Below are 22,873 nucleotides of genomic sequence, written 5' to 3'. Positions count from 1 at the left end.
TCTGCAAAGCCGGCTTCAGATGAATCACGCTGCCTTAAAATCCTTGCGTCTTTGGAGGAGCCGAGCAAGGCTGCCATCCCAAACCTTATTGATTACGACGCAGTATACGAATCTGTCAAGGAGGACTCGAACAATGCTTTGAATACATGTTTGCTGCAGGAGATTCAGCGGTATAATTTGTTGCTTCGAAAGATTCATGCGCAGAAGAGTGAGCTTCGGCGTGCGGTGAAGGGAGAGGTGGTTATGAGTGATGAGCTTGAAATGGTGTTTAATGCTCTCTTGCTGGGTCGTGTCCCACCACCGTGGACAAGCGCGTATCCAAGTGTGAAGCCACTTGCGAGTTGGTCTGTCGACCTTGTGGAGCGCATAGATCAGATGAAACAGTGGGGACAACGTACGCCAAATGTATTTTGGCTCTCCGGATTTACATATCCGACCGGCTTCTTGAAGAGTTTGCAACAGCAGCAGGCTCGGCACGATCATATCTCTATTGACCAGTACACATGGGAGTTTATTGTCCACCCTAGTGATGAGCGCACTGTTGTGCACCGTGCCAAGAAGGGGGCATATGTTAGGGGCATCTACCTCGAGGGCGCGGGGTGGAATGCAGAAATGAATACACTTTGTGAGCCGCGCCCGCTGGAACTCATTGTGCCCATGCCGATCATCCATTTTAAGCCAAAGTTGCGGGACGGCAAGCCGCGTTCCTCATCGATATACGAGTGCCCATTGTACATGTACCCTATCCGCACCGGTACGCGCGAGCGACCATCGTTTGTCGTGGCAGTCGACCTTCCTTCCGGCGAGGCAGTGCCCGACCATTACACGAAGCGGGGCACGGCGTTACTGCTCTCCACGGATGAGTAAAGGATAAAACAAAAAAAAAAGAAACGAAAACGAATGAGAGGGCAATAAGAAGTAAGGCGCGTCTGCGTATATGTGTGCAACTATGGAGGGGGGGGGGAGAAGGTACGGGAAAATGAAGGATGAATATGTAAAAAAAAAAAAAAATGGAAAACACCCAAAACAAAAAAAAAGGAACATCTGTGAAGAGCACATGAGGATTGTTAAAATAGAGGGGGAGTGGATTAAAGCGGCGGAAAAAATAAAGAAAAAAAGTGTACTTGATTGACGAAAGCTCATCCCTCCCCATTATATGCGTATGCATATAATATAATAAACAAGGACTTTTCTCTCCCTTTTTTTTTTAAATTATTGTTTTGGGTCCATTTTTTGTTGGATGTTTTTTTACTTTTTTGTTTGATTTGTTTTGTCTGTATGTATGCGTGGTGTTGATTGTGTGACACCTCTTTTGCACCTCACAGATATGAAAAGGGCTGATTTTTTATATGCTCGAATGTGTGTGTGTGTGGGGACCATTTGTGTTTACCACTATGTATGATAGAAGAACACAAGAAGCGTCAAAATTTTATGTAAACCACTGCGAGAAAAAGAGACTTTCTCTTGACGCTATTTTTAATTGATATATCATCTTAGAGCTCGTGGTGTGCTTGTCAAGCGTTACTGACAAGATAAATTAACGGCACATGCATGCCGCTATTTTTTTTTTTTTGTTGTTGTGTTGAATTGACGGAACATCACTGACTTTTGTGAGGCGGCAGAGACGTCGTGAATTCTCCATTCTTTTTTTTTTTTTTTTGTTTGTGTTTGTATTTATGGGGGGCAAATGAAAAGGGGGGAGATTAGGGGCTGGCGATTTATTTCATCTTATCACACGAGTAGAAGGGGGGTATTACTTTACATGCTTGGATGGGGTGCCTCGGAGAGGCGTGTCACGAGCAGCAAGGAGCTGCGCGATGTTGAAATGTACGTTTACACACTTCCTGCCGGGCTGTTGGGCCGTTACATTGGTCGAGCTTTGCGGTTTCGCGTGGAGCGGTTTGCGTACGATATTGACGCGGCCAACCGGTCACTGAAACGCGTCGAGGTGGAGGCCGACTCTCTTTTGCCCCAGTGTGAGGTGGATCGCTGCAAATTTGAAAGGCTTTTGTTGAATTTTTCGGAGGTGGAGCGTCTGTCAAGACGCGTACGCAGTTATGTTCTTGATGCCCCACGCTACCCGCGCATCTTCTACGATGTGGAACAGGAGACGAAAGATCATATCGATGGCTCCTTGCAGCTTCACGGTGAGACACATCCGGTGCGATGCAGCAAGACGATGGAGGGGCCGGAGCTTGTGGTGCGTTGCCCGATTGACAGTCGGGCGTTTAATGTGCCGCGCTACTCTATTTTGTTTGGGCTTTTTAGTGTCTCGCAGCATGTGGAGGTGGAGACGCGTTTACCGCTCAAAGCAATGAATTTGTGAGCGCCAGGCAACAGTGGAAGAAAAAGGTGGAAGGTTGGGTGAGTGGGGGAGGGGAGGCGACATTGCCAAGAAAAAAAGAATAATGTGGTTTAAATGAGGAGGTTTTGTGTGTGCAATACATGTTTGCAGGAGGTTTTTTTATTTTCCTTTCTTCTTCCTACTCCGTCTGCCTGGCAACGTGTGGGGTGCCGCGGTGTGTCTGTGTGACCGTTCAATAATCGCCGAGGACCGCCTGCGGCGTAGACGAGGACATAAAGAAGCCAAAAAAGGGGGAGGAAGACGGAAAAAAGAGTTGCACAGGAGAGTAGCTTTTTGCATGTCAACAGAACTGAGTTTTGTGCGTGGGCTCATTGTAGGATCGGGCTCGAGTACCGCCACACCCATGCTGAGCTGCATCACCGGCGCCTCACCCTGCAGCACCTGCACGGAGGCGCTTAAAGACCCACAACATAGCAAAAATCACCGTCTCAATGTGTCATTTCTGATACAGCTGCGGCACCCAGCAGATTATTCCCTGCACAATGTGCTTATCGACTGCGGAAAAACATTCCGCGAGTCGGCCATGAAGGTGTTCCCTGCCGTCGGGGTGTCGGACCTCAGCGCGGTTCTTCTCACACATGACCACGCGGATGCCATATTCGGGATTGATGAATTGCGGGAGTTCAACCGACCCGACATCCCGCTTGACGTTTATGCCGACGAACGGACCGATTCATCGATACGCCGAGTGTATCCGTATCTATTTCCAAAGGATGGCTCCCCCGGGGTTGGCGAGTGGCGAAAGAAGAAGACAGGATACGTTGCATCTATTTCCGGGCACGTATTTAAACCACTGGAGAAACTTGTGCTGAATATTTGTTGCCGCACACCACCACCTTCTGGGGGCGACGAGCCCGCGATGGGTTTTTGGTCTGTTGTGCCCATTGCCGTCCCACACGGCGTGAATTATGATGCAAATGCGTTTCTTTTACCAATGCATACGTCTGGAAATAAACCGCGACTTTTACTTTATGTTTCTGACATTAGCACATTGGAGGAAAAGTTTTTTACCGACTTGGCTCGGGCGAAGGAGTTGTTAGGGGTTCCGGATTCGGTACCCATAGAAGTTCTCGTGCTGGACATGTTGTCCCGCAAACCCTATTTTTCCCACCTGAACGTTGATGCTTCAATTGCGGCAGCATGCAAGATTCAGGCGGGGAAAACGTATTTTGTTGGCATGTCACACTCGTTGAACCATGACGAATTGAAAAAAGAGCTGCAGGAGTTGGGATTGAGCAATCGGATGTGGGTGGGCTTTGACGGCTGCGTTGTTTCCATTGGTGACGCCGATGATGCCGAGTCTCCTCAGTTTTGAGCCTTGAATGGGAGGTGGGACTTGTCTCTTTTTCCATATGTTTGTCTGTCTGCTTGCGGACAGGAGCCGTCCAGATGAAAAGTGGTCGAAGTGGAGGTCTTTTGGCTGCAGGAGTAAAAAATCCCCGCGACAACAAACAACAAACTGAGGAAGGAGGAACGGAATTTTTTTTTACCCCAATAACTAATTTCTTTTTCTTTATTTTTTCCCTGTTGTTTTCTGTAGGAAGAAGAAGAAGAAGAAGAAGAAGAAGTGAATGCGTCGGGAATTGTGGTCCGTACATGAATCTGCATGTGGTATCGGTGGAGCACTCCTTGACGAAACCCGACCCCCTGCTCGGTGATGAGCTGATGAGTCCGTTGTTTCATCGTGTGTCCGATCGGTGTCCGGTGCTGCATTTATTCGGGTACGTCTACACGAGTAAGGAGGGCTCCGGTCCGCAAGGTGATATTAATGCGACCGTTGCAGCGGGAGGGGCATCGGATTCTATTCAACAACGCAGTGTCTGTGCGCATATCCACGGTGTGTATCCATATTTCATGGTGCTGCGCCACGACAGCCGGGTGTCTGTGATGCAGTTTGGCGCCCAGTTGGAGGCGGTGGCGTTGCGGGTCTTGAGGCCCTCTTCTTCATCAACGTCAGCACCGCCCCGTCAGCTGCTTCATCATGTTGAGTTGGTGCGGCGACTGCCTTTTTATGGCTACCATGAGAGGTTCAGGTCGTTCTTCAGGGTAAGTGTGATTGACCCCGCGATGGTGGGTAGACTCGTGCGTCTTCTCGGCCACACGACAGAAGTGGGAGGGCGACGATGGCAGACGTACGAGTCACACGCGCCGTACCACTTCCAGTTTATGGTGGATTACGGCATGAAGGGGATGGCACCGTTTTTTATCCCCACATGCACGGCACGCTCCCCCATACCAAAAGAATTGCAGCACGTGCAGGCACAGGCACGCCTGAAAATCACCGCAGTGACGTCGAAAGGAGAACCAATGCGCCTCACGCGTGCTGAATTGGAAATTGATGTGAGGGCATCTGCATTGCGATGGCGGGAGAGCTCTATAGAGACGGGGGAGAACCTTCTCTCTGTGCGGCGCAGTGTGCGGCAATACTTTGCCGAGTGCGGCGTTGATGACGCCCCACGGTGTGGAGCGGCTTCTGACACATCGGACCGTAACTGTACCGTGTGTGACGTACAAAATAGCGATCTTGCCGTCTCGACGATGCGACAGCGGGCATTGACGTATCTGCGTGCCAGGGCTGACACTGCCACAGCGGAACCCTTGTCACATATGACGTCGACGCCGCGGGATGGGTTGGAAAAAACTACGAATTTTCCCCTTTCCGCTGGTACATTGAGCGAGAATCTGACGATGCGACTCATGGAGGAGATGCACGGAGACCGTGCGGAATCGGCACCCTTTTCTTTTTCGGTTTCAAGCACGTCTTTTTCCTCTCCCTCGGTTTTAGTGCAGTCTGTGGAGGATATGATTGACGATAAGGGGGGAGGTTTGTTGCTTTCCAGCGAGGACGATTGTGTGCAGGGTTCCACTTTAATCAATGACAATTCACTAGCCGTAGGGGATTCCATTGTTTTGTTTGATGGGCAGGCCGACGGCAGCGCACCGCGAGGGCCATTGATAGCCAAAATAACCGGGATGGAAGCTCAGACTGTGCGGTTGCGGTGGTACATGACAATCCGTGAGACACACCTCGCCGACACCCAGGCTGAACTCGAAAGGAATGGTCGTTGGCTTGCACGGGGTGTGCCTGATGCCGGCGGCAGTGCGGCCGGTGTAGGGGAGGAGTTGCTTTTGGGAGATGTGGAGGATGATAACCCAATTGATGTCTTGAAGCAATCTGTGCGCGTTGTGGTCTGCCACTCGTATCGCGCCTACAAGAGCCCCGCACTGCTGTGCCGCTACAACTACCACGTTTTGGAGCAGCGTCTTTCGGTGATTGAACCGGCACGGGATGAGGACTTCGTGGCACTCCCTGCCGTCCTTTCCCTTCCGACAGCGGACGGTTTGAGAGCGGGTGTCGTGGCTGAGGATGAGGAGCTTTTGGCATCTTTGTCTTCTTCGGCATTTTCATCGTCATCACCGTTGTGTGCAAAAGCAGCGGCAGTTGCACCGGAGACGCATGTTGTGGCGTCCCACTCTCCGTCGATTCCTTCAATGAAAGACGGAAAATACATACCGGTCCCCTTGCGACGATCCGTCTCCAGTGTGGTGCAACAGGCGGCCCAGTCGCAGCTATCAATGCTCCTTAGCCGCATAGGCAAATCACCATCTTCAACAGCGGTTGTTCACTCCGTAGCCTCGCTGTCTGGAACATCTGTTGCGAGGGTTCCATCGGAGCCCTCTTCTTCTTCTTCTTCTATTGAGTGTGTCAACTCCCGTCATGCGGTCTTATTTCAGGAGTGCGGAGAAAACACGGCCTGTTTACACCCATGTTATTTTATGGGTGACATTCCGCGTAATTTTCGATGGAAATACGATAAACACAAAAAATCTGTTGTTGTCTCTGCTGCCACTTGGCCCCTTGCCACACCTGCTGTTCCTGTTGATAAAGTTGCTCCTGCGGATGCTTCAAAAGGGAGGGGAACGCTTAGAGCAACGGCAGGGCCAATTGAGACAAGGCCTTCTGTGCCGCTTCTTTCACAAGTGGCGCCATCGCAGTGGGGGTCGCCTGACCATCAACCTGCGTCGGGCGTTGAACCGAAATGGCAGCCGCACCCATCATCAAATGCATCCCGTTCAGTAGACAGGGGCGCTTATATGACTTGCGATCTTCGTGTCATGTGCGTGGAAGTACTCATTCACCGCCGGCGCGGTACACAGAACGTGGCGCAGGAGGAACTGCTGGCAGTGGCTCTCGGACGCACCAGTTCTTTTACGGAGTCCGTCGGCGTGCGGCTCTTTTGTGTAGGCCCATCGAAAACGCCAATTCGTCGGCTGCAACAGCCGTTTAGTGGCGTTGTCGATGTGTTTTTTTTGCCGTCAGAGTTTCATTTGCTGCGGCAAGTGCGTCAAGAGTTGTGCTTCTATGATCCCGACATTATTCTCTCTTGGGATGGTTCCAGGTACGGGGTCGGGCCTTTGGAACGACGTTACCGTATCGTTCTACAGCGTTCCTTTGCGCAGGATTTCTCTCGTCTTTCTGGTGGATACGGGATGGCCGATGGCAAGGGTGAGGAGGCGGTTGAAACGGATGCATTGGGTGATTGCGCGAGCGACGGGGATGCGTCGTTCTCATCACTGTCGCCGCCGTCCTCTTTGTTTTCCGTGCCGTCGGTGGATGGGGTCGCAGAGTTGCCTGCGAATAAAAAAACATCACGTGCAGCTGCACCTGCCGCTCCGCTTCTCGGCGTAGAGGAAATGGTCAGGCGTCTTTCAAGGCGGTTTGGTGGCAGTGACTGTGTCCCCGGTCGTGTTGTGGTTGATCTTGGCAGGCAGCTGCGCAAGGAGATGAAGCTCCCCTCACAAACGTTACAAATGGTTTATCAGAAACTCTTCCACAGTAGTCTGCCGTACTTCACAGATGCTGCCCTGATAGAGATGTACACCAGCAGAAGTGATGACATGCGGCGTGTGGCACTCTCTGTCCTTTTGACGCGGGCTGTAATTCCTCACCGCATCGCGCAGCATCTTCGCTTCTACACTCGTGTAGTGGAGTTCTCGCGAATGTATGGAATCCTCTTTTATGAGGTGCTCAGTCGTGGCAGTCAATATCGTGTAGAGGCGACGTTGCACCGCATGACAAAGCCCATGGGTTACGCGATGTTGTCACCGTCGCCTGAGGAGGTGCACCATCAACCGAGCCTTGTGAGCATGCCGCTCATTATGCAACCCCGTAGTGATTTCTACAAGGACGATCCGATTGTTGTGCTTGACTTCCGAAGTTTGTACCCCAGTATTATAATCGCGTACAACCTCTGTTACTCCACCTGCCTAGGAAAAGTCTCGAAACACCGCCGCGGTCGTTTGGGGGTTCTGACATCATACAAACAGGTCGACCCTTTACTTCTTAGACTTCTTGCGGAGGATGACATGTGCCCGAAATCCCACCGAGTGACGTTTGCACCAAATGGATGTATGTTCCTGTCGCCAGAGGTACGCAAAGGTGTGCTTCCGCAAATGTTGCAGGCGCTACTTGACACACGACTTGAAGTACTAGCGGCTTTGAAGCATGTAGCACAGCCGTCTGGGGACAACTATATGCAACGGATTCTGCAGGAGCAGCAGACCGCTATTAAAATGCTCGCAAACACAACCTATGGGTACACTGCGGCCTCCTTTACTGGACGAATGCCGTGTGTGGATGTCGCGGATGCCACAGTCATGCTTGGGCGTCAGACACTTGAGCGGGCAATGCGACTTATTAATATTCATCCGGGATGGGACGCTGAGGTGGTGTACGGCGACACAGACTCGCTGTTTGTGCGGTTGCCGGGAAGAACAAAGGAGGAAGCCTTTCTGTGCGGCGAACAGATGGCGAGGGAGGTGAGTCGTATCAACCCCACACCGATTCAACTGCAGTTGGAGAAGGTCCTATCTCCTTGTCTTTTGCTTGCGAAGAAACGCTATGTGGGGTACGCTTACTACAAGCCAGATCAAACGCAGCCGCAATTTTTTGCGAGGGGTATTGAGACTGTGCGCAGGGATCAATGCCCCGCCACCTCCCGTCTGGCGGAATGTATGATCCACCTTCTTTTCTCTGGCGCCTCCACAGACGAGCTACGGGCTCGATTCTTCGAGGAGGTGGGCAAACTACAACGTGGGGCATGTAATCCAGCCGACTGCATCTTTAGAAAGTCTGTGAAACTTGGGCGTTATCGCGATGAGACGCGTCTCCCACCTGGAGCGCAACTTGCCATGCGGTTGATGGAGAAGGACTTTACACGCACCCCTTATTGGGGTGAACGCTTGCCATACGTCGTGGTCCAGCCAATGGCGTCTGTTCGACTTTGCGATCGGGTGATACATCCGCAACGTCTGCTGGATTTGAAGGAAAATCTACGAATTGACCACGAGTACTACATTACGCGCCACATCATTCCAACCTTGGATCGCATGTTTTACCTCATTGGCGTGAGCTTTGCGAACTGGTACGCGCTCATGCCAAAGCGGCGGTCATATCACAGTTACTTTGAACTGGGTTTGACAAGGCTCCCGTTATCCGGTAGAAAAACGGCACGGACACGTCATGCTGCCATTGTGCTGGAAGAAGGCACAGAAGTTGACATGGAACACAGGGATCAGCCGTTTTACGTGGTGAATCCAGCATGCTTTGCGAAGAAGGGGACGCTGGATGCTTACTATCAGCAGACGCTGTGCGCCGTGTGTCTTGAGAAATTCTCGGAAACGACACCACCGGATCCACCCGTATGTGGCGATTGTTTACGCATCCATGCGGTACCTGTTGTGAGTGTGATACGGCGCCGGTGTAGTGTGGAGCGACATTTGCGATTACTGGAGACTGCGTGTCGACGTTGCATTGGCTCGTGTGGGGAGGCAGGCGGACCGAATTTCTTGGCAGGGAAAGAACGAGACATGGAAGACATGCACTTTGCAGTTCCCCATCAACTTGCGGCGGCTTCTTCTGCCGTGAATGGGGAGGAGTCGACGTGCTGTCTTTCCGTTGACTGCCACTTGTCCTTTGAGAAGCGTCAGATATTTCTTCTCTACTCCCAGCTGATGACGTTGGAAAATTTTCTGACAAGTCTGTGAGTCACTTTTTTGTTCCCCCTTTCCTTTTCTCTCTTGGAAGGGAATTCGGTGGGATTTTTTTGCACTTGCGACAATGGCGTCACTGTTGCTGCTGACTCTCACGGCACACATGCAATTTATTCACCTTCTTCGTTGTCTCACATTTTTTTTTAATTTGTGTCTCCATGCGTGTCTTTTGTACTTCTTTTTCTGTTTTTTTTCTTTCTTTCCTTTGTATCTCGTCTCATTTCAGCGTCCCGTTAGGAACAGCGAAGGATCGGATGAGGCGGGTGGTGAGGCGGGCGGCTCCGTTGCTGTGCCGCTCCCACCAGTTCCTTGCGAGGAGAAATGCGGCTCATGAGGGCAAGGCGTTGAGTCACGCCCCTCCGGCTGTTGACACCGCCGAGTTGGATTCACCGTTTCTCTCGTCCCTGTTGGAGCCTCCAGTGACGGTGGCACTCCACGATGCCACCCGCACATATTCAACGATGGATGTAGTGGAGCCGCCTGTGCGGTATGACCCGCGCTGTCCGAATGTCTACTCCGAGCATAAGGGCATGGAGAATGGAAGAGAGAGCGAGGGACTCGTCATGCGTGCGCACCGTGCAGGAAAACTATGGTCTGCGTTTGCTGCTGCCAAAGGGAACGACCCGCCAGAGTGGTTTTATAAGCTCTGTGAGGACTTGTATTACCGGCGTCACAGCGAGGATGAGATGGATGCAACGGCTTTATCCAGCGATGTAGATTTTCAAGACCACAACACTCTTATGGACGCATGGAGAGTAGAAGATAAGACAAGTGAGAGCAATAAAAACAACAACGATGACAGGAAAAATAATAATAACAAAAAAGATGATGACAAGGACGAGGAAGAAGGTGTAGACCCGTACCTCTGGCTGCCATTTGACTTACTGAATGAGGGAGAATATCATGTTGGCCCTTATGTTTTTCCCAGCACTGCCACGTATACGCATGAACAACGGACTCTGCTTTGTCTGGGCGATACACGCAGGGAATATGTACACTTCTGCAATACATACGCCTTCCCTGAGCGTGTACAGATACCAACATCAGTAGGGACGCAGCCTGCCAAGCTTTACGTGGATCCATTGCAAGAGACGCCGGTAGTTTACATCCAATTGAGTGATGATTTCCCACCTGCCATGTGGCTTCCCGTGAAGGGGACTGCTGCTGCTGTTCGACGTGTGTTGGCGGAATTTGCGTCTATATCCGCACTTCATCGAGACTGGCACCACGAGGGGTTTGAGGAGCGCTTTAGAACGGCGCAGCGTATGTTGGAACTTCAGCGTATGCCTTCAAGTGAGGGTGATATTCTTCGTTACATGTCGTACGACGCACGTAATGAGCAGTTCGTATTTGCTCCCATAAGAGAGTTTCCCAATCAGCAGGAGTTTTTTCTCGGTGAACACGACGACCCTGAACGTCTGTTGGAACACGTTGATCTCTGCCCCTTTTTGTTTTCGATCCCACACTTACGAACCGTAGTGGACCCTCACGCAGAGCACATGACCCCGACGATTGACGGCCCTGGTGTGGCGACGTCACTCTATCGTTGTGTCTTTTCCAAAACGCTCTTGTTTGTGCAGGTGCAGCTTTCTGCCGAGGTGAAGCTTCCTCCGCAAGATCCCGAGGCCTTTCGTTTCATGTGGAAAGACTCTCAGGTGGTTCCCAAGATGCACATTCCTGTTTTTGTTCGTGTGGTGTGGCCCGATAACGAGCGCATGTGCGGCGGGGGTCAGTTGGTGCGCCGTTTTAACCGTTTTTTTAAAACGGAGTTTGCTTCGGACATACCAGTCGATGCGGTGATGGCGCTTCTGTATATTATGCAGTGGGCAAAGCAGCTACCGAACTTTCTGGGTGTGCGTGGCATGCGTGAGCGTCTGGCCGAATTGGAGGCGGCGGCGCAGATGCCCGAACCCGCCAAGTTATACCCGGACACGCGAGAGATTCCCAATCCAGAGTACACCGTCATGGAGCGTATTGGAATGCATGTGCAGTACCTGGCGCAGCTTGGGGATCCGGAGATTGCATTGACTATTCAGCGACTTCTTCCAGAGGCTTCAGCACCAGTGCGCATGGGATGCGCAAAGGCCGCTCTTATCGCGGGAGAGCGAGAGCTGTTTCGCCACATTGTGAGCAGCGAGCCCCCTGGTCGTATGCAAGTTTACATGACGAAACTTGTGAGAAAACGCAAGTCACGAGATTTGATTGACTCTGAGCCACGCCTGCTCGAGGAGCAGTATGAGTTTGCGGCCCCGCTGTGGACAAAGCGTGGCACACGCATTGACAAAAACACACTTGAAGGGGCCGTAGACATGCAGGGAAGAATTGGTGGATGAAGGGCGCCACTTTTTGTGACTTTTTGTTTTTGTTTTTTACACCACCAACACTACACACCTTGACAGACAGACGGATTGGAGAGCAGTGATACTGTTCTTTTTTTTTTTTCTTCCCTTTTTTTCTCTCTCTCTCTCTCTGTGTGTGTGGTGTCGTCAAAATAGTAATAAAATGCAACGCATATGTAGTGATTTCTTTTGGACCTATTCATTGGCGTACCATCAGGCTTAATGAAACTTTTTTTCCCTCTGTTCTGTTGTTTGCTCTTTTCTTTTTTAAAAATAAGGGACCATTTTTGGACGGACGGCGTGCCTGGGTTTTTTCCTGTCACTTAGGTGGGGAGGGGAGGCCGACCAGCAAAAAGGAATAGGAGCGGCAAAAAGTAAATGGCAGAGAGGCCGATGACATCCAAGCGTCCTCGGGAAGAGGAGTGCGGGATGGAGGGAGGTGTCGAAAAGACATCGTGGCGGGGCGAACAGCCACCAAAAGCGGTACAACAATCCAACTTGCATCGATCGCTGAAGGAGGCACGTTTTGCGGGGCGATCGATGGAGGAGGGATTCCATCGGCAGTTGGGACCCTACGAGGCACCCGATGAGGCGGTGGATGTGGAGGATTTGGTTCAGGGACACGAGGACTTTGGCGATCTGCCCGAGGGGCGCCGTCGCGCGCTGTTGGAGTCGGTGCGGGTGCTGGCGCAGAAGGTTGCTGCGACAAAGAGCAAGAACCAACTGGAACACCTGCGCGTGAAGGCGTCCTGCCTTGTGGGCTTCAAGGACACTGCGAGGAAGTCCGAACTGACGGCGGCGTACCGTCAATTAGTACGGGCAGGTGAGCTGCAGGCGTCACCGGTGATGGAGGAGCTTCTGGTGCGTAAGCGCGGTAAGTCGCATAGCGGCGTTCTTGTAGTGACTGTTTTCATGGGACCGGGTCAATTTTCTTGTCCGAAGGATTGCCATTACTGCCCGAACCAGCCAGGTATCGCACGATCGTATCTACTCAAGGAACCAGGCGTATTGCGCGGGTACCGCAATGGATGGGACCCTATCTCCCAGTTTTATGATCGGGCGAGCGCGCTGGAAAACAACGGGCATGTGGTGGACAAGATTGAGCTTATTATTCTTGGTGGGACGTTTTCGTTTTACCCGAAGAAGTACGCCGAAGAATTTATTGCCGGTTCTTTTTACGCTGCCAACACATATTACGACTCTGCGCCACTGCGGCCCATGCAGAGTCTGCAAGAGGAAATTACATTTAACGAAGATGCCCGCTGTCGTGTCATTGGTGTAACGGTGGAAACACGTCCAGATTACATCAACGCATCTGAATTGCGTCGATTCCGTTGCCTTGGTGTTACTCGTGTGCAGCTTGGCGTGCAGCATCTTGACGACGACATCCTCACAATTGTGAATCGTGAATGCCCGACAGCCAAAACCATTTTAGGGATTAAACGATTGCTCGACGCGGGGTTTAAAGTCGATGCTCACTGGATGCCCGATTTGCCAGGAAGTAGTTATAAAAAGGATCGTGAAATGTTTGAGTATCTGTTCTCTCTTGACAATGAAAACTTCCAGGTGGATCAATGGAAGGTCTATCCCACAGCAACGGTACCCTATACAAAGATTGAGGAGTGGCATCGTAAAGGGCTTTACAAGCCCTATGCGGAGGTGGATGACGGTGCCTGGATGGTGAAACTTCTTGTGTACATCATGGAACAGTGCCCTTATCGCATTCGTTTAAATCGTATTGTTCGTGACATTCCAACGACTTACATCATGGGTGGCGAGCGGCGGTGTAACCTGCGGCAGGTTATTGAGGCGGAGATGAAAGCAAAGGGGATTCGTTGCAAGGACATTCGTGAGCGTGAATGTAAGGGCAAGCCCGTCGATCGCGATCACACAAAAATTTTTGTGGATGAATTTCGCGCAAGCGACGGGACGGAGTTTTATATCTCCGTCGAGGACCCTGAGAGAACGACACTTTACGGGCATTTGCGGTTGCGGTTGCGTGACAACAGTGGGGCCGAGAATTCCATCTTTAAGGCGCTTGAAGGTTGTGCGCTAATTCGCGAGTTGCACACCTACGGCCGGCTTGTGGCGGTGTCGCGGCCCAATTCTGGAAATGCGGCACAACACGTGGGCGTGGGCACACAACTGATGCGTGAGGCTGAGCGAATCTCCCTGTCGCGCGGATTTAGCCGGTTGGCTGTGATTGCAGGGGTCGGTGTACGGCGGTACTACGGCAAGCTCGGGTATCACCTGGAGGAGACATATATGGTCAAGGGTCTTGCAGTGAATGGGGAGAACGCCATTACGGAGGAGCAGGTGGTGCAGGATGACGACAATGACAATCTTGGTTTCTTTTCCAAATTGAAGAGTCTCATTTTCAGGAAGTGAACATCTTGTCCTTCTCCGCTTTGGTGGCAGACACTCACTGGGGTGGGAAGCAGCGTGGTTATTTGCTGCTGTGTGTGTGTGTGGGGAACCCGCCTAATTTTGGGCGAAGGGTGAACTTCCCTACCGCCATGAGTGAAGTTGCACTGTTATTTCTGCAGGTATAAATCTGAACAAAGGAGGAGGGAAAAAAAGGTCAAAAAATAAAAATAGTGCTTGTGTGTTTATTTTGTTTTTGTTTCAGCATGGCTGAAAAGAAAAGCAAGTGAAACTTTGTCTTTCTTTTTTTCTTGCAAAGTCCTTTTTTTTTCCCTTTTCTTTTCTTTGGATTCACATGTAACGTCTAGTGGAGAAATCAGCGCGTTTGTTTCTCTCTTTCTGTGTGTTTGTGGGGAACAAAAAAGGGGATAGACGGCGTGGGATGATGAGACGCATGTCAACTGTGGGGTGCGACGCCTTCTGCGTCACGGTTCTTCAGCCGTCATTCTCTTCGATGCCACAGTTGCTGCCCATGTTTTTGCCGCCCACACGAGGGTCGGTGCGCAGAGTGGCGTTCGCGTCCTCGCCCAAAAAGCCACATAAACTGCGCAGTTTTTTCAAGATGGCGGACATGTACAGACCGGGCAAGTACACGTCAAAGGACATGCCGAAGGGACCGACGCCATCGAACCAGCCATGGGACCCTGTTTTTGCTCACTACGCCTTTCAAAAGGCCACTGGCCCGCTGCAGCGAAAGCAGAACACAACCCCAGATGATCATCTTACCGTTGACGAGCTGGAGAAGTGGATGGACGCAACCGCCGCCGCGAAGGTGTTGGGCATCAAGGAGTCGGAGTTGCCAACATTAACGTCCTTGCAGCTTGAGGAGCGCTGGGCAAAGGTGTACAACGAACGCACGAATGCGATGCAGCAGGAGACAGTCATCGCAGCTGAGGTGTTGTTGGAGTATATTGATTCCTCAGTGCATCGTAAGAAATCCCGGCAATATTACAGGAATTACGTTGACAACGCACGACATGCGCTCGACCACGAAGCTGATTTGCGACGTCGGGGTTATCAACAGAAGTTTTATTATTTGTTTGGCGCGGTAATGGTCATTGGGTGCAGTGCGGTGATGTTTGTTGCGTTTTTTCGAAACGTTATTACTCGTAGGGACGTTGAGAACATTGGCGCCAGTGCCGTGGCGTACCTCAATATGGCCTTCCTACAGCCAAGCAATCCGGAGCCGGCGCCAGATTATTCCACACGTTACCGTGACACTCCCACCGCCATGGAGATTGACCAGCGCGAAGGCAGGTACGGCAATACGGATCCCACGCAAGCCCAGCTTGTTTTAGAGGTCGAGGAGTTTCGACGTCATGAGGAGGCTGAAATGTTGCGACTTCTTAATGATGAGAATGAACGTGCGCAAAAGGAGGCAAAGATGCAGGCGGCTAGAGGTAGCCGTGTGCGTGTGTACCGTTCGGAGGACTTTGATGAATCCGGCGAGTTGAAGGAACCTGCGGCACTCAACAAAGACGTGGACCCCGCAGCCGCCTTCTCTCAAATGACGTTTCGGCAGTTTGCTGCCATGATGGCGTCACAGTTTGGCGGAGGCTCGCGGTTTCAGCGCATCACGCAGAACAGTGTGCGGCGCATGGAAGAAATGGAGAATATGCGAAAGCGTATCGACGAGACAAATGTGTAGTGCAAACGGGCCTTTCACTTTTGCCAAAAAACTAGGCGTCATGGCGTGTAGGCGTGACTGCTCTTCTCCGTCTTTTTTTTTTGATTTTAGGCTTCCCTTTTGCTTGACGGTCTGTTTGCTTTTTCTTTTTTTTTCCTTTTTTAAAAATTTCTTTTTTTTCCTTTTTTTTTTTTCTTACTGCAGTTTTCTCTCTCTTTCTCTCTCAGTGTGTGTGCCTGTGTCTGTGTGTGTGTGTGTGTCTCCTGACTGGCGGGGTGGCATGTGCGGGGGGAGGAAAAAGGAACCGCAGCAGATGTCGTCGCCCTCCACCCCTCGTTTGCACATGCCGTCCGTGGCACTTGCCTCGACGGCTGCCACCGTGCTGGCAAAGTTTATCCTCCACCCACTGGACACGCTCAAATGTCGTCTACAGTCCTCAAACTCTCGCAGCCTGCGGTTTATTTGGGGCGAATACGCTGGCAAGTGGGGGCCGCGGTACCTCTACGGCGGATTACCGATCAAACTGGCATTCTACGTGCCCTATCAAGCAATCTACATGCCAACCTACAATTCGGTGCGAGATGCATTAATGCCTGTGGATGTAAGAAAAGACACTCGTTTTGCGTTTATAACGCGTACCGTAGCCGCCGCCAGCGCTGCTGAACTGGCGAGTTGCATCGCTCGTGTTCCGATGGAAACGGTGAAGATGCGCATTCAAGCCACCGCGGTGCCGAACACAAAAGCTGCTCTGCGGCTGATTTTCCAGCAAGGTTTTTTTGCCAGCGTTCGGCAAGTGAAGGCACAAACGCTTGTTCACGATATTCCATACAGTATTACTCAATGGATTGCGTATGAGAGTTTTCGTCCGTGGACGCAAAGTTTGCAGCAAAGGCATGAACTTCAAAAGGAGCTTGAGAGGGGCTCGCGTCTTTCTAGGTATGTTTATAATTTTCTCTGCACTTTTCTTGCGGGTGGATTTAGTGGTCTCATAGCGTCTACTGTAACCGTTCCGCTTGACACTATTCGTACACGTGTTGTTGTGGCTACCGCGTCGAATGCGTCCACAACTGTACTTGATGTGGTGAGAGACACATATCGTCTTGGTGGAGCTTTCTTTTTCTTCCGTGGAGGGTGCACCCGTGTGCTGTGGGTGACATTGAACATGGCTGTGTATTTTCCACTGTATGAGACGTTTAAGATGGAGTTGCTGCGCCGACAGGAGGCCTCCGTTTCAAATTTAACGTGAGGTCTTCTTTCGGTGCCTGCGATACCACAGCTGACATGCCTCGTCTCATTACACAGCCTTTTTTTTTTGCATTTTTTTTGTTGTTGTTTTTCTCTGCCTTTCCCTCCCTTTTTTTTTTTTCCTTTGCCTCCTACGAGAAGTTGAGTTGTTGGGGGGGAGGAAAAAAATCGGAAAATTTTATTCCTTATATGTTTTTTTCCATTTTTCCTTCCTTTCTCTCTCTCTCTCTGTTTTTGCCTGTCTAAATGAGTGTCTCTGTGCGTGTGTGTGTGTGTCCCTCTCTCGCGCTGTGTATTTTTGTCATCTTTTTAGCTTCTGGCGTGATTTCTTTCTTTTTAAAATTTCTTCTGTTTTGATGTGCGTCGTGTTTTTATTTGACAGTTACGTTCGTGCGGCAGGAGGCGAAAAAAGAGAGGGGAATAGAAATCAGGCGGAGAGGGGCGGGGGGAAAAAACAACGGTAATAAAAAGAGAGGAAAAAAAAAAGAAAAAAAAAGGTGGAAGAAAAGAAAAGAACGCGGTTTGATGGCAGCTGCCACAGCCACAAATAACAACAGTGATGGGCTCACTGACGGTGTCTGGCCGGAGTTCTCGCAGGAACTGTGCGAGGAACTGAATGAAAAGCGCTGTCTTGTCCTTGCGGTTGATGCAGAGAAGGCGGCCGCTGTGTGTCGTTGTGTCGACGGCGTGATCGCAAAGTTGGGCAGCGGCGCGGAAGGGAACGGCAAACCGAATAACGGGTCAGACGATATGTTACCTTCACTGCAACGTTCCCCACGTGTCCGCTTTACCACAGGTGATAATATTGCAAGGTTACAGAGGTGTACTGCTGTTTACGGGCGATTTCCAATGCTCCTTGTGCTGGAGATGTACGAAGATCGCTCCTTTGTGTTGGATCTTGATGCCGATATAACGATCACTAAAGAAACGGAGAAGAAGATTGAGTTGTTTCTTCGTGGTGTTGCGGCGGGCGATGTTCCAAGGGCTCTCCAGGGCGCGGTACCGCCTGCCAATGATTGCATCGATTCTGCGCACAATATCCCTCTTAAGCACGGGCTCTGCGCTGTGACGAGCACCCTTGAGCGGCTTAAGCGGAAGGAGTCAGGCGGTGCGGTATGCCTCTTCTGGAGCGAGCACTGCGCAATGTGTTCTGTGGTTCTTATGATGGTGGATCGACTTGTAGGAGTGATCTTGGAGGCGTCCGAGGCCCGCGGTGTGGCACGGCCATTTAGCTACATCGCCTGCAACATTGACCACAACGATTTTCCAGAGGAGGACTGGCCGCAGAAGTCGGAACGTCAAATTGTGCCGACGATTGCTGCGTACAATGGGGATGGTGAGCGCTTTGTGTACGGCGGCAGACGGATGGCTTCGCCTATTATTTCTTTTATATGTACGCACTGCCTGCCAAGTGGCTTGCCCAATGCGGCGCAGATCGCAAGTGATGCGTTGGCCGTTGCAGAGAAGATGAAGGAAGAGGAATTATGGGGTGGTGGCGTCTATTCCACCGCCGAAAAAGACGCAGTGAAGGAGATAAAGCCGAGGGAAAACGACCACTTCGACACAAATGAGGCCTCGGATGTCAACTTGGAGGAGGCTGGGCAGAAGCGATTGCGTCGCTGCGGTCATGATGCACAAGAGGAAGAAAGCCCTGAGAGTGAGAGGGGCGAAGCAACAAAAGAGGAACAAAAGGAACCAAAAAAGGAAAGAAGTGAAGTAAATTGAGGAAGGCAATGCAACATATAAAGGAAATTTATCTTGTTTTTTTTTTCTTTCTTTCTTTTTTCTTTTTTAGGCCTCTCCCGGCCACATCGCTTCTTTTACTTTGCTTCCAAGAGGTATGACGAGACTTTTTTTTCTTTTTTTTCTGTGTGTGTGTTTGCACCGTGCGGATACTTAATATTATTAATATTTATTAATATTTATTTTATTTTATTTTGTTTCATGGTGTTTAGAAGTTTGTAGGAATGTGTGTTTTTGCCCTCTGAGCTCATAATTCCCGCTATTACATGCTTGTTTGGCAAAAATGGGAATATTTGTATGCCGAGTTTTACACTAGTGCGTTACCTTATTATAAAATAAAATAAATAAAATAAATAAATAAATATCTGTATGTGTATGTGTGTGTGTGTGTGTTTGTAATATCTAATTTCTTTTGTTTGTTTCCCACTGCTCCTCTGCGGCCTGCATTCCCCCCTCTTTTTTTTTTTTCTTTTTTAAAATTGTTTTACTTCTTTTCCTTCTGCATGCGTGTTTGTTTGTGTGTGGGGTTGTGTCCTCATCGTTGGGTGATTTTCTTTGCGACGACACGAGGCGGGAGCTCATCGTGACGGGAGGGAAGAGCGGGGTGTTTGCGCCGAACCCTCCCGCGACGTCCACATCTCATGCTGCTGTTGAAACATAAAGAGAGAGAGAGAGAGAGAGAAAGAGGGGAGGCAAACAAAACAAGGTGAGTCCATAGTAGACCTCTCTCAGAGGTGCTGAGTCACAAACAATGCGGAAGACGTTCGTGTGCCGTGGGGGGTTTCACGCACCGCGAAAGGTGACGACGGCACATGACTTACCGCACGCTGAAGTCTCCCAAGAGAAGGGGGCAGGGGACGATATATCTGCCGTATCGTTGGAGACGGCCGCAATTAAACGTCCACGCGTGGAATCGAGCCCGCGCGACACAACACCTGTGACTGTTGCACGGCCTTTAGACTCGTCTTTGCCGCCAAACACGACGGCTCCACCACCGCACGGACGGTCGGCAAATGGGACGGCCGTGGAGACGCCGCCGCCTGAAAATGACGAGGAACTTCAGCGGGAGGTGGAAGAGGACCAGCGACTCTCCACGGATCTTCCATTTACACCGAGCAAAACGGCAGCGGGTCTTGGTACACCGCCCTTTGTTTTTTCCCAGCCGTTGTTAGAGGAAGAACAAGATGATACGAAAGAAAATGCGAATACCGCAGGTGTGGTGGCTTTTCACAATAACAGCGATGCGGTGCCGGTGACTTCTCAACCGAATAATATTGACCTCTCCGTACAGCCAAGGGATATTGCTAGTAGCAGTAGTGAGGTTGCTCTTGTTGATGGTGGTGGGGTCTTTTACGATCTTCCTCAGAGCGCACAAAACTTCTTTTTGAATCGACGCGGCATCAAAAAACTGTATCCGTGGCAGCATGAAGTTCTCATGCGGGATGATGTGCGTGGAGGCGGAAGTTTGGTCTACAGTTTGCCGACGAGTGGAGGCAAAACGTTAGTTGCGGAGATTTCTCTTCTTCGGTGTCTTTTGAATCGAAAAAAGTCCTGTTTCTTTGTTCTTCCCTTTGTTTCGCTAGCGGAGGAGAAGGCAGTGGGACTGCGTCCCTTCGGCGACGCGTTGGGATTTGCCGTGGACGGTCATTACGGCACACAAGGCAGATTGCCCCTTCCCAAGCGTACTGCCGTGTTTGTTTGTACCATTGAGAAGGCAAATTCGCTGCTTAATCACATGCTGGAGGAGGGCTTGACGGAGGAACTGGGGGCAGTTGTCGTAGATGAACTGCACATGCTTGGTGAGTCTCATCGCGGCGCGACACTGGAGCTGTTTCTATCCAAACTACTTTGTTTACCTCACCAGGTGCAAATTATTGGCATGAGTGCCACCATTCCAAACCTGCCAAATATCGCAAAGTGGCTACGTGCTTCCTGTTACTTGGGACAGTATCGCCCCATTCCACTGAGGCAATATGCCGTTGTGGATGGTATGGTGATGGAGGATGGTGAGCGGAATGAACGCAATCTGGTCGCGGCTGGGTATGCTACCGAGACGGAGCAGTTATTGCTGTTGGCAACAGAGATACAAGGGGCATCTGTGTTGATATTTTGCGCGAGTCGTCAGCAGTGCGTTGATACGGCACGTCTCATTGCCCGAAACCGAAAAGGCATGAAAGATGGGTTCCACAGCGCAAGTACCAGTACTCTTGGGGCCCTTCAGAATGAACTGAGCTCCTTTGGAGCGGATGTGAACGTGCTTAGCCAACTTCTTCCTCATGGAGTTGCGTTTCACCACGGTGGCTTGCTCGGGGAGGAGCGCGAGTTAATTGAGAGGGCATATCGTCAGAGAGAAATCAACATTTTGTGTTGTACGTCGACCTTGGCGGCCGGTGTTAATTTACCTGCGCGACGTGTTATCTTCAAGACACCTTACGTGGGACGTGACTTTTTGACAAAATCCCGTTATTTACAGATGTGCGGACGTGCGGGTCGCGCCGGCCTGGATGAGTTTGGTGAATCATTTCTTCTTCTCTCCCGCAGAGACTGCCACAGGGGACGAGAGTTGATGCGACAGGAGGTGGAGATGTGCTCGAGTCAAATGCTGTCTCAAGCTAGTGCCTTTGAAAGGGCCCTGCTCGAGTGTGTTGCGGTGGGCGTCATTGGATCGCCTTCCGCCGCCCAAGCGTGGATGGCAAACCTCATGTGCCATCATGCAGCAGGGCCGTTTGATCCGGTTTACGATGTGGCATCAAGGCCATTGCCAGTGGCATTGGAGGGCATTCTGCAATCATCCATGGACCAGTTGATTCGGAGTGGTTTGGTGCAGCGTGTTTCTCTGCGGAGGGAATCTGACGAGGGTGGCGATGCCGCCACGATGCAGCCTGCCGGAAATGATGATGAACAAGTGTCGTTGTCTGCGACACCCTTTGGTGCCTGCTCCGTACGGTCTTGTTTCAGTATTGAGGAGGCCTTGTTGGTTCGCGGGGAGCTGGAGAATCTGCAGCGCACAGGTCTAATTCTTGCCGATGATCTACATCTTTGTTACTTTTTAACACCACTACGGGAGATTGGAGAATGTAATTGGTCAGCGTATTGCGAGGTGCTCTCACAGATGAGCGAGAACCGTCAGCGTATTGCAAACATGGTGGGAGTCGATGAATTTTTTGTGCACCAGCGATCTATGGGACTTGGGGATCCATATGGAGGTAGCGGCAGCCGGACTTTTGCCACGCGCCGCTTCTTTGTTGCTCTGATGCTTGCCGATCTTCTCAGTGAGGTACCGATGTCTGTCGTAGAGCGGCGGTATCAGTGCAACCGCGGGCAATTACAGAGTCTTATGCGCAGCGCCTCCATGTTTAGCAGCTCCATCACGAGCTTTTGTCGGGCGATGGAGTGGTTTTCGCTGGAGGCCGTGCTGTCATCATATGTGAAGCGACTTGGCTTCGGCGTGAAACCAGACATTGTGCCGCTGATGGAGATACGCGGACTGCAGCCTGCACGAGCGCGGGCGTTGTGGGCGGCGGGCTTCAAGGGCCCCGCGGCGATTGCGGCGAGTAACCCCGGGGAGTTACTGCAGCGCGTAAAGAACGCCAATGCACCTGAAAACAAATCGGTGAAGTTCTTCACACTCCGCGCCGCTGTGGCTCTCATACGTGAGGCGAACCTTCTCCTTCAGCATCACATTCGGGAGAAGAAGGGAGAGCTGATCGAACTGACGCTGCGCTCACGGGCATCACCGCTTCCATGAGCGCCGTGTCGATGGGCGAAAAAAACCAAAAAAGCAAAGAAAAAGACAAGGCGACGACGAGAAGGAGGGTAAAGAGAGGAGGTGGAGACTCTAGCGCGGTTTGACATGGCAGTTTTCCTTTTTTAGTAATGGCCTTCTGCCGTGGGTGGCCCAGCAGCTTTGCTGGGCACTTGTTTCTTGCAGTCGATGCGCTCAATTAAAACTTTTTTCTTTTTTCTTTCTTTTATGCTTCTCTGTGCATTATGCGATTTGTCTGTGAATGAGAGGGACGTCTGGGGGCAGGTGGGGGGGCAACCAATAGTAATAATAATACTAAATCATAATCAAAA

General features: G+C 51.0%; 10 protein-coding genes across 10 annotated transcripts, besides 16 other annotated features; all 10 read left to right on the top strand.

Annotated features, from left to right (window-relative positions):
* On the top strand, nt 1–867 carry Tc00.1047053509769.148 (dynein heavy chain, putative; the record flags this gene model as incomplete). The annotated part of the gene is made up of 1 exon (XM_809916.1): nt 1–867. A coding segment is annotated over one exon (867 nt), but the record flags the coding sequence as incomplete, so codon positions are not given.
* Nucleotides 1–3,954: a sequence feature (areas merged during assembly that could not be assigned to a particular haplotype. This can correspond to areas where the two haplotypes were merged or to regions with more than two copies in the genome that were merged during assembly.).
* On the top strand, nt 1,688–2,326 carry Tc00.1047053509769.140 (hypothetical protein, conserved; the record flags this gene model as incomplete). Its single annotated transcript, XM_809909.1, has 1 exon — nt 1,688–2,326. The coding sequence occupies one exon, from the start codon at nt 1,688–1,690 to the stop codon at nt 2,324–2,326; it is 639 nt and encodes a 212-aa protein (XP_815002.1).
* Tc00.1047053509769.134 (hypothetical protein, conserved) lies at nt 2,643–3,680 on the top strand (the record flags this gene model as incomplete). The annotated part of the gene is made up of 1 exon (XM_809914.1): nt 2,643–3,680. The coding sequence occupies one exon, from the start codon at nt 2,643–2,645 to the stop codon at nt 3,678–3,680; it is 1,038 nt and encodes a 345-aa protein (XP_815007.1).
* Tc00.1047053509769.130 (DNA polymerase zeta catalytic subunit, putative) lies at nt 3,755–9,412 on the top strand (the record flags this gene model as incomplete). The annotated part of the gene is made up of 1 exon (XM_809908.1): nt 3,755–9,412. One exon carries the CDS (start codon nt 3,755–3,757, stop codon nt 9,410–9,412), a length of 5,658 nt encoding a protein of 1,885 aa, XP_815001.1.
* Nucleotides 3,906–3,933: a microsatellite.
* Nucleotides 3,955–4,594: a sequence feature (areas merged during assembly that could not be assigned to a particular haplotype. This can correspond to areas where the two haplotypes were merged or to regions with more than two copies in the genome that were merged during assembly.).
* Nucleotides 4,595–22,873: part of a sequence feature (areas merged during assembly that could not be assigned to a particular haplotype. This can correspond to areas where the two haplotypes were merged or to regions with more than two copies in the genome that were merged during assembly.) that runs on past the window's edge.
* On the top strand, nt 9,577–11,751 carry Tc00.1047053509769.120 (hypothetical protein, conserved; the record flags this gene model as incomplete). The annotated part of the gene is made up of 1 exon (XM_809907.1): nt 9,577–11,751. One exon carries the CDS (start codon nt 9,577–9,579, stop codon nt 11,749–11,751), a length of 2,175 nt encoding a protein of 724 aa, XP_815000.1.
* Nucleotides 11,847–11,889: a repeat region.
* Tc00.1047053509769.110 (acetyltransferase, putative) lies at nt 12,136–14,145 on the top strand (the record flags this gene model as incomplete). The annotated part of the gene is made up of 1 exon (XM_809906.1): nt 12,136–14,145. The coding sequence occupies one exon, from the start codon at nt 12,136–12,138 to the stop codon at nt 14,143–14,145; it is 2,010 nt and encodes a 669-aa protein (XP_814999.1).
* Nucleotides 14,564–15,829, top strand: Tc00.1047053509769.100 (hypothetical protein, conserved; the record flags this gene model as incomplete). Its single annotated transcript, XM_809905.1, has 1 exon — nt 14,564–15,829. One exon carries the CDS (start codon nt 14,564–14,566, stop codon nt 15,827–15,829), a length of 1,266 nt encoding a protein of 421 aa, XP_814998.1.
* Nucleotides 15,949–16,005: a microsatellite.
* Nucleotides 16,035–16,068: a microsatellite.
* Tc00.1047053509769.90 (mitochondrial carrier protein, putative) lies at nt 16,152–17,054 on the top strand (the record flags this gene model as incomplete). The annotated part of the gene is made up of 1 exon (XM_809904.1): nt 16,152–17,054. The coding sequence occupies one exon, from the start codon at nt 16,152–16,154 to the stop codon at nt 17,052–17,054; it is 903 nt and encodes a 300-aa protein (XP_814997.1).
* Nucleotides 17,113–17,179: a sequence feature (A-rich).
* Nucleotides 17,230–17,289: a sequence feature (GA-rich).
* Nucleotides 17,520–17,569: a microsatellite.
* Nucleotides 17,579–18,778, top strand: Tc00.1047053509769.80 (hypothetical protein, conserved; the record flags this gene model as incomplete). The annotated part of the gene is made up of 1 exon (XM_809903.1): nt 17,579–18,778. The coding sequence occupies one exon, from the start codon at nt 17,579–17,581 to the stop codon at nt 18,776–18,778; it is 1,200 nt and encodes a 399-aa protein (XP_814996.1).
* Nucleotides 18,815–18,846: a microsatellite.
* Nucleotides 18,950–18,974: a sequence feature (AT_rich).
* Nucleotides 18,975–18,999: a microsatellite.
* Nucleotides 19,135–19,160: a microsatellite.
* Nucleotides 19,163–19,193: a microsatellite.
* Nucleotides 19,458–19,483: a microsatellite.
* Tc00.1047053509769.70 (DNA polymerase theta (helicase domain only), putative) lies at nt 19,548–22,544 on the top strand (the record flags this gene model as incomplete). Its single annotated transcript, XM_809902.1, has 1 exon — nt 19,548–22,544. One exon carries the CDS (start codon nt 19,548–19,550, stop codon nt 22,542–22,544), a length of 2,997 nt encoding a protein of 998 aa, XP_814995.1.

This window comes from Trypanosoma cruzi, genomic scaffold, assembly GCF_000209065.1.
Source record: "Trypanosoma cruzi strain CL Brener 1047053516455 genomic scaffold, whole genome shotgun sequence".
Classification (NCBI taxonomy): domain Eukaryota; phylum Euglenozoa; class Kinetoplastea; order Trypanosomatida; family Trypanosomatidae; genus Trypanosoma; species Trypanosoma cruzi.
The sequence above is the reverse complement of the archived record's forward strand: the minus strand, read 5'-3'. Positions and strand labels throughout refer to the sequence as shown.